This window comes from Pongo abelii, chromosome 1 (genome assembly GCF_028885655.2).
Source record: "Pongo abelii isolate AG06213 chromosome 1, NHGRI_mPonAbe1-v2.0_pri, whole genome shotgun sequence".
Classification (NCBI taxonomy): domain Eukaryota; kingdom Metazoa; phylum Chordata; class Mammalia; order Primates; family Hominidae; genus Pongo; species Pongo abelii.
The window spans coordinates 94,917,260-94,927,500 of record NC_071985.2 but is presented as its reverse complement, the minus strand read 5'-3'; the positions used below and the strand labels follow the sequence as shown (position 1 = coordinate 94,927,500).

Sequence of the window (10,241 nt, the reverse complement as noted above, 5' to 3'; positions counted from 1 at the left end):
AGCAAATATCTGGCTTAAGTAAATAGCAAATATTTTCTCAAAAAATACTAAACCAATGCAAGGTAGAATCTAAACCGGCAAATTTCTTTAAAATACTGAACATGGCAAATGTACAATCTCTAACTTACGCCTAACTTGCAAGTCAACATTTCATTCAGAATGGAGATATCACCTACGCTGCAGTCACTCGGTAAATAAAGTTAGTTGACCTTAATGAAGACAGTAAAAAGCTAAACATGACCAAACTTTACCACCTGACTTTCATCTTTACCAGGCCCCAGTTTATCTTGATCTGACTCCTAATACTTACCCCTCATATTGCTGTAGTCCAGTTCTTAGCACTGAGCCTCAGATCTCTACCTCCCATATTCCTATACTGTCCACTGCCTCCACGCCTTACCCAGGCCCAGAGATTATCATGTAATTCTAGAACTTGGATAATGAGTACAAAGGGAGGATAAAAGAGAGAAGAAAGAAATTACAAATGTCCTGTGTCCTCCGTTCCTAGGCAAGTATCCTAGGAAGTTATCTATGGGATAAGATTCCCAGCACCTCTCACCACAAGTAAAAACTTAAAGCTGACACATCTGTCTCCTACCAGTCTTCTTGACAGTTTTATGAGGGCTGCAGTCAATGCTGACATGTGTGCTGAAGTCTTCAATAAGCTGCATAGCTCCCATCAAGTTACAGGGTTGGAACAGGGTCTGAAACTTGGGGTTGTACTGATGGTGAAGGGCGATGGAGCTTTGTGCAAAGGTTCCCAGCTCTTTCTGGGAAAACAGGACACAAGGAAGATCTAAGACAATTCCAGACAATTAATACCAGTAGCCTTCAGAATCTAAATGAGAAGCTGACCTTCCTACTACAGGATAAAAACAGGTAAAAATCATCATCAAGTCTTTCACAATAAACTACTGTTAAGATTACGCCTGAGTTCCCAGATATTCAGGGATTATATTCTTGTTTTATTTTTAAACTGTTTCTCACTAAGGAATACATGGTCTAGCTCCCAAGCTGGAATTAAGAGTCTCAAGAATGGGGACTATTACTTTAATTAATTTATTTATTTTGAGACATGGTCTCACTCTGCCGCTCAAGCTGGAGTGCAGTGGCATGATCTCAGCTCACTGCAAACTCCTCCTCCCAGGCTCAAGCCATCTTCCCACTGCTGCCTCCTGAGAAGCTGGGACTATAGGCATACACCTCCAAACCTAGCTAATATTTGTATTTTTTGTAGAGGCAGGGTTTTGCCATCTTGGCCAGGCTGATCTCGAATTCCTGGGCTCGCAATCCGCCTGCCTCAGCCTCTCATAGTGCTGGGATTACAGGGATGAGCCACCTCACCCGGCCAGGACCATTACTTTTAAAATTGTTTTATCTTTTGGTCTCAGAATAATGCCTACAACCAAGTACTCCTCATCCTCCTCTGAATACAGTAAGAGATGAAGACATCCTGTTGATTACCAAGCAAGTTTTAGAATACTAGCAAATGTACTCTTCAAACTCCAAAGAAGACTTACTGAAGAAGCTGAGAGTATTATCATTACCTGTCCAAAAGTTTGAGGCAATTTTTATGAGGTAAAATTTGGTTTTGTTTTTGTGAGACAGGTTCTCACTCTGTCACCCAGGCTGGAGTGATATATAAGCATAGCTCCCTACAGTCTCAACATCCCAGGCTCAAGTGATCCTCCTACCTCAGTCTCCCAAGTTGCTGGGACTACAGGCACTCGGCACCATCCCCAGCTAATTTTTTTATTTTTTATTTTTTGGTAGGGATGGGGTCTTACTATGTTGCCCAGGCTGGTCTCAAACTCCTGGGCTCAAGCAATCCTCCAACCTTGACCTACCAAAGTGCTGGGACTACAGGCATGAGCCACCATACCTGGCCAAATTTCAAATTTAAAAGCTCAAAATACCTCAAAACATCATGAGCAAAACTAGCTCTACACATAAAACACTAATATTGAGCTTCATGAATGGATAATGAATTCAACATCTATATGTATATTTACTTTATTATTTAAATTAAAAAACAAAAAACAAAAAACAAAAAAAAAACCCACAGACCGGGTCTTACTATATTGCCCAGGCTGTTCTTGAACCACTGGGCTCAAGTGATCCTATCACCTCAGCCTCCCAAAGTGCTGGAATTACAGGTGTGAGCCACTACGCCCAGCCTCAACATCTATGAAATGAATAGCCGTACCAAAAACCTAAGAAGTCAGGTGAATCTAAAGATGAGGAGGAGGACCCAATAAAAATATCAGAAGGACAGGCCAGGTGCAGTGGCTCATGGCTGTAATCCCAGTACTTTGGGAGGCAGAGGTGGGCAGATCACTTGAAGTCAGGAGTTCGAGACCAGCCTGGCCAACATGGCAAAACCCTGTCTCTACTAAAAATACAAAAAAAATTACCCGTGGTGGTGCCCGCCTGTAGTCCCAGCTACTTGGAAGGCTGAGGCAGGAGAATCACTTGAACCCAGGAGGCAGGGGTTGCAGTGAACTGAAATTGTGCCACCACACTCCATCCTGGGTGAAAGAGCAAGACCCTGTCTCAAAAAAGAAAAGAAAAAAATTGAATACACTCTTTGTCCTTTCATGTGAATCAGTGGCTTATGTTCACTCAGCAAACATAGGAAGCCACAGCAATCAAAAATACCCGAGAGAATAACTGTGAGAAATAACCTGCCAAGCTAATTTTATATTCTAGTCTATAGAATTACGGCAATTTGGAAACTTACAAGACATATCCTGGTGCTACTGGCCTCCGGATTGAGATTGGGGTTGCAGGTGGCAAGAAGGTGGATTTGCGTCAAGAGCTGAACATGCTGGGGAGAGAAAGAAAATAATGCAGTGATATGTTATGACACTGCCATTTCAGGAGCCCAGAGATATTTTTTTTTTCCCCTGGAGACAGGGTCTTGCTCTGTCACACAGCTTGGAGCGCAGTGGTGCAACCATGACTCAATGCCCTCTCAACCTCCTGTGCTCAAGCAATCTTCCCACCTCAGCCTCCCAAGTAGCTGTGACCACAATGCCTGGCTAATTTTTTATTATTATTATTATTATTATTATTATTTTTAGACAGAGTCTCGCACTGACCTTTGGGCTGGATTGCAACGGCGTGATCTCGGTTCACTGTAACCTCTGCCTCCCAGGTTCAAGTGATTCTCTTGCCTCAGCCTCCCGAGTAGCTGGAATTACAGGCGCCCGCCGCCACACCCATCTAATTTTTTGTCTTAGTAGAGACGGGGTTTCACCATGTTGGCCAGGCTTGCCTTGAACTCCTGACCTCATGATTCACCTGCCTCGGCCTCCCAAAGTGCCGGGATTACAGGTGTGAGCCACTGTGCCCGGCCTTATTTTTATTTTTTGTAGAGACAGAGTCTCACTATGTTGTCCAGGCTGCTTTTGAACTCCCCGGCTCAAGCAATCCTCCCACCTCAGCCTCCCAAAGTGCTGGGATTACAGGTGTGAGCCACTGCACCCAGCCCCCAGAGAGACATTAACTAAGATGTTTGCAACTTTATCACACAAATTTTGCTTTCTGGAAAGAGTATGAGAACAACATGGGATCCTGGCATAAATTTCTCAGACATGTTCCCTTGAACAAAATGACAGAACCAGAGGAAGTTTAACCTCAAAACAGAGGAGGAACTGAGATTAGAAAAGGAAAAGGCAGGGCGCAGTGACTCACGCGTGTAATCCCAGCACTCTGGGAGGCCGAGGTGGGTGGATCACGAGGTCAGGAGATCGAGACCATCCTGGCTAACACAGTGAAACCCTGTCTTTACTAAAAATACAAAAAATTAGCTGGGTGTGGTGGCGGGTCCCTGTAGTCACAGCTGCTCAGGAGGCTGAGGCACGAAAATGGCGTGAACCCAGGAGGCAGAGCTTGCAGTGAGCTGAGATTGAGCCACTGTACTCCAGTCTGGGTGACAGAGCAAGACTCCGTCTCAAAAAAAAAAAAAAAGAAAAAAGAAAAGGGAAAAGGGAAAAAAAACTACTTGTCACAGTGAAGGTTAAATTTCAGAATAGATTACTGAGGACCCTTTGAAATCTGTAATTCCAAATACTATTAGGGTCCTTATGTGCTCTCTTCCCTGAGCCACAGGACACGAACATGATGACTTCTCAAGCTCCTAACTGATGTGAAGATACTACGGTTTTAATACATAGTAAGGTAACTATCTCTGACATTTACAAAACTGTTAATTTTAGATTATACCAAAGCCTCAGAGTTAGGCCTTGGTATAATTCAATATTAATATGACCAAGGAAAGTGTTACCTGCTGCATCTGCTGCTGGAGTCTCTTCCTCTGTGCTGGGTCCAGAATCAGGGTCTGATGAACTTCCTTACACTGGGGTTTAACCTTCTCTACCTCCTTCTGCTGTTTGGCTGAAGATTTCTTCATCTTCAGCTGTTCAAATAGTTCCTTCGCTATCTGATGTTGTTCATTTAGTAGGTTGGCCAGTAGTTCCTCAAACCTATCCCAAACAGGGGGATGACTGAATTTGAGTGTTTTCCTAGGTCCACAACACATCCAATTCTTTCCAATGATGAGCAAAGAGCCTGAACAATTTTCATTCCCTACTAATCCCTTTTCACTTTAGCCAACATTCAAACTCCCAGCCTTACACAAATCTCTTCCCAAAGTAGTTAGCATGCATCAAATATGATTCTGTATTACACCCCATCCCCTTCCTCTACACTTCCTCTTCCAAATAATATACAAATGAAGAAAAAATTAAACAAAAATCTAGGGACAGAGAAATATATGGGTAAGAAAGCAGCCAAGGAGCTGGTGGGAACTCATCATTCTCATTTCTTCTCTCATTACTTGTTACTCCCTGGGATGTTACTCCCATCCCAGGTCCAGCTTGTCCCATTATCCTATCTACTCAGGCTGCACTGCCTTGCTTTCTTAACAAGTCAAAGACTTTCTAGCATGAAGCAGGAAAAGGATATACCAAAATAACTGAAGCACACGGTAGTTCAAATGACAGAACCGAGAAGTTAGTTCAAATATTATCCATGAAGGCTATCTTCTTTTAGCCCTTTAAATTCCTCTTCCAAGGTTCCTAACCCTAACTTCCCACCCATACCCTCCTGAAAGATTGTTTGCAGGGCTGAGGCAAAAATTCCAATACCTAGCATGTCAGTTCTTTGTATGATTACTATACTTTTTCTACGTTTACATAGAAAGAAATAAAGGGAGAATAATATACCTAAGTGATTAAGCTTATGTTGATACCCTACGCAACAGGATAAGATCTGCTGAAGTAGCTATACCAAGCAGGTTATCATATTTCAAGGAACCCCCTATATTACAGCAATAGTTAAATGGTAACATTTTTCAATAGTTTTTGCAGATAAAGATTATGTTTGAATAAGTTTTCTTTTATAGTATTTACTGTGGGTTTGGGTAGCACAGAGTAAAAACCTGAAGACTGTGGGACTGTCTATACGATCTTTACTGAGAACTGAAAATTTTAACATCCACTCTACCACCACTGAAGGAACAGAAGAGAAGAAGCATAAAAAAGGAGAAAATGGAAACATAGCCTGAACTTAGTTTTAACAAGTATTATTTAGATAACTGATAAGGGAAGCCCCAGAGTTTTTGTTTTGGCTTTTTCTCCTCTCTCTTCCTTATTGTGTTTTAAGATGTTTTTACTCTCTATGGACTTACAGAGGGATTTTTATTTAGTCAAAGATTAAAACAGGTTTGTATTTGCAATCGAAAGAGAAGCAGCAGCTGCCCAAGTACAGTCATGTGCCACATAATGTTTCAGTCAATAATGAACCACATATTCAGAGGTGGCTCCATAAGATTACTGTACCTTTTCTATGTTTACATACATATGTACTTACCATTGTGTTACAACTGCCTACAGTATTCAGTACAGTACAGTAACACACTGTACAGGTTTGTAGCCTGGGAGCAATAGGTATGCAGCAGGCTAAACCATTTAGGTTTATGTAAGTACATTTTACAATGTTTACACAATGATGAATCGTTTAATGATAGATTTCACAGAGGGTATGACCATGAGATGATATATGACTATATTCCATTGAATACCAGAAGGTAACTGGATTCTAACAGGAATTTTAAATTAGTTCTATATTTTCCAAATTTTAAGAAGTTATAAAGAGTTGATCAGCAAAACCAAAATGTTTATTAATCAAATCCCATTATACGTTCCCAGGATGAATGGTTCCATTCTGCTATACCAGAATTTTGTTCTATGAACTATAAATTAAAATAATGGGTCAAATACTGACTTAGCGATCTTGAGATTTTTGATGTAGTTGTATTGTGATATTTGTTGGAGAATGACTAGTAGCTCTAGTTTTTAAGACGCTGGTTGGCATATCTTATCTTTTTTTCACTAAACTGGAAAATCCTTAAAGGTCCAGCTTTCAGATGGAACCCAAGCTCTCTGCTTAGTAATGCTGTTAAGTTCAAACCCAGGACTAATTACAGGGTCTATTCTCTTTGCTTTGTTCCACTTATGGCACAAAATGCATCCTGACCTCTCGCCATCCAACTAATGATTATATGCTGCTACAACAGAATAAAGTGCAGACGCAAATCCACCACAAAATGAGGAAAAAGTTAAAGCCTCTACTTTCTGGATGATGTAACACAAGTGCCAACTTCAGGCAAAAAGGTCAGCACACATGTTTCAGACTCCTTACTGCAGGTGCTTCAGGGTTTGCTCCACTAATGCCTAGGTGACTAACAAATTTTCAGTCACATTTAGCAGATATTAATGGCACATAAAAAGAACAAAAGGGACAGACTGGATATTACAATATGGGGTAGTTTGTGTGGCTGGCCACATAGAGTCCTACATACCTCTCCAGCACCACTCACCTGGAGAAGTGGATATGGATGCCAGCTACTGTTTTTTCTCCCTTCCCAAACAGATACAGCTTGGCTTACAGCTGCACTGCCCCATAACAAGGAGACTTCACTTGACACCTAACTCCTGACAGGGTTCTGCATCCTTACATCAGTAACAGAAGCTGGCTGGGGATGAAAAATTGTTAACTGCAACTTCTGAAAACCTTTTCAGAAATAAACTTTTCCTCTATTCCAAATCTCAAAGTCTTCAACTAGCCTACCGTAGAGCTTGAGGGGTGTTAGGTTGAGGCTCAGCCACACGCTCCTCCTCTTCTGGGCCATCATCTTCCATGTTGGAGAATCCCATCTCATCTTGGAACTGCGGGCAAAGGAAAGGGAGGGTTTTCCTGGGGAATGGGCTTTTGAATGTTGCTCCAGTGTTGGGAAGGAAAAGTGAAAACTATAAACAAGACTTTAATAATGCTGGCACCCAGAAAGAGCCTACATCAGAACCTTTCTCACTTCAGGACTCCCACAAACCCACATTTGGAATGACTATTATGCCAGGAAAGAAGTCACTCAACCAGTCAACTTGTATCAGTAAGCACAGAGCTAGGGTAACTCAAAATGATCAATTTCTTAAACAGAAATATCTTTTCAGACAAATTTATGGAAAAGGTTAATTATTTGTGTGCAAAATACTTTAAAACTAGTTGGCAATCTTTAAGGACACACCAAATGACAGTAGGGGAAGCCACCAAAAGTTTTCAAGGGGCAAGATGTGCTGGCTCACACCTACAATTCCAGCACTTTGGGAGGCTGAGGCAGGAAGATTACTTGAGCCTATGAGTCCATGGCAAGACCTTGTCTCTACAAAAAAATAAAATAATTAGCCAGGCCTGTAGGTGTGTGCCTGTAGTCCCAGCTACTCAGGAGGCTTAGATGAGAGAATTGTTTGAGCCCAGGAGGTCGAGGCTGCTGTGAGCTGAGATTTCACCACTGTATTCTCCAGAGCCTGGGTGACACAGCAAGACTTCGCCTCAAAAAAAAAAAAAGCTTCAAGGAAAATTTTAGTAAGAATAACCTACATGTGGATAATCAAGAGTCTAGCAGTCAGCAAATTTCCCTTGTCATTATATTCCTTCCCAGGTAGACTAAAAGGAGAATTGGTTCAGTCCCTCTTCCAGAGGGAGCATCACAGAGACCAAAGGACACATTTTGTTGGAGAACCAACTTACAATCCCATGTTCTCACTTGAGGATCATTACTCACAGTTTCAAACAGATCTTCCATCAGCTCATTTGGTTCCTTTTCTGCAAAAAAGCCAAACATTATGTTGTTGGTATAAATTAGATTCATTTTACAATAAGGAGGAATTCCATGTAGACAATGTATGATGTTTTCAACAAGGCATCTGACGAATTCTTCATATCTATTCTTATTCTTGAGACAGGGTCTCACTCTGTCACCCGGGCTGGAGGGCAGTGGCTTGATCTCGGCTCACTGCAATCTCTGCTTCCCAGGCTCAAGTGATCCTCCCACTTCAGCCGTCCAAGTAGCTGGGGCAACAGGAGTGTGCTGTCATGCCCGGCTAATTCTTCCATATTTTGTAGAGATGGGTTTTCCCCATGTTGCCCAAGCTGGTCTTGAACTCCTGAGCTCCAGTGATCCACCCACCTTGGCTTCCCAAAGTGCTGGGGTTACAGGCATGAGCCACCACGCCCAGCTATCCTTCATTCATTTATTCAAAAACATTTATTGAGTACTTACTATGTTTCAATCCCTGTTTTAGATGCTTGGGATATATGAGAGAATGAGAGAGAGAGTTGTAATCTCATGAAGCTTAAATTCCAACAGGAAGATGACAAAGAGAAAATGTGAGTTAGATGATTTTTTTTTTGAGACGGAGTTTCGCTCTTGTTGCCCAGGCTGGAGTGCAATGGCACGATTTCAGCTCACTGCAACCTCCGCCTCCCAGGTTCAAGCCATTCTCCTGCCTCAGCCTCCCAAGTAGCTGGGATTACAGGCATGCACCACCACGCCCAGCTAATTTTGTGTTTTTAGTAGAGATGGGGTTTCTCCATATTGGTCAGGCTGGTCTCAAACTCCTGACCTCAGGTGATCGGCCCACCTCGACCTCCCAAAGTGCTGGGATTACAGGCATGAGCCACCACGCCCGGCCCTTTGATTTTACAATTAGATGGCCTATCCGAACCCACACAATACTGAATGGAATCAAGAGACAAGTCTCCCAGCCTGGGCAAAATGTCAACATATCTCTAAAAAAAAAATTTATCTGGGCTTGGTCGCGCATGCCTATAGTCCCAGTTACTTGAGAGGCTGAGGTGAGAGAATCTCTTGAGTCCAAGAAGCAGAGGTTGTAGTGAGCTGAGATTGTACCACTGCATTCCAGCCTGGGCGACAGAGCAAGACACTGTCTCCAAAAAAAAAAAAAAAAAAAAAGAGACAGAAAGACAGAGACAAGTTTCCAACAGTGTTTCATAGGACCCTATCTTTGGACCCGACCTATTCAAAAACTCCATCAGTGAATCAGAAGACCAAGAGAACATACTTAACAAATCTGTAGATGACGTAAAGCTGTAAAGCTGAAAGGGACTGCTAATCCAATTGATGGAAAATTCAAAATCATATTTTCTCAAATCAACTGGATGTAACACGTAAGGATAAATTTAAAGTTCTACATTGAGGATTTTTTTTTTTTTTTTTTTAATAGAGCCAGGGACTTGCTATGTGATATGTTGCCCAGGCTGGTCTCGAATTCCTGGGCTCCAGCGATCCTCCCACCTCATCTTCCCAAAGTGCTGGGATTACAGACGTGAGCCACCCCACCTGGCAAGATCTTATATGTGTATTCAAGATATTACACAACTCATTAAGTCTCCAGATGAAAACCAGAATCTCTAAATATAGTTTGACAGTTTGACAATGCCCAATGACAGACTAAATGAGAAATTAGGAGGCAGCTTGATCTTTTATTTCCTCAGAGATCTTTGTTCTGAGTTCTGACTCTTGCTCTACAAATTTTCAAAGTCAAAATGATAATCATGTTAACGGGTAAAGAGCTTCAAATCTTTGGATATCTCATTTTTTTTTAACTTTTATTCATTTGTTTTACCTTATGTGTTCCTCTACAATGGATATCTAGGAAGTTAACGACCATTCTAGCTATCTAGCATTCTGGTTCTTGATATCATGTAAAATGAGTGTTCTGATCTCTGACACACAAAGCTATGTAGAAGATAAAAAATAGACATTTTTTCAACAATCATTTTACTTTTGTCTCTACATCTACATACTCTACATGTTAGAGTTTTTGTTTCTGTTTTTTCGAGAGTAGCTGGGATTACAGGCACCTGCCACAACACCT

At 41.7% G+C, this 10,241-nt stretch overlaps 1 protein-coding gene across 1 annotated transcript in view; it reads right to left on the bottom strand.

The window, feature by feature from the left end:
- The window catches only part of YY1AP1 (YY1 associated protein 1), a gene marked incomplete at its 5' end in the record, with an annotated part of 18,697 nt that extends 10,531 nt beyond the window's left edge, over positions 1-8,166 (bottom strand). The window contains 4 exon segments of the mRNA NM_001133623.1: positions 2,741-2,827; positions 4,289-4,487; positions 7,135-7,232; positions 8,126-8,166. Coding sequence (NP_001127095.1) covers positions 2,741-2,827; positions 4,289-4,487; positions 7,135-7,232; positions 8,126-8,146 — 405 coding nt within the window.
- Between the last annotated feature and the right edge of the window lie 2,075 nt (positions 8,167-10,241).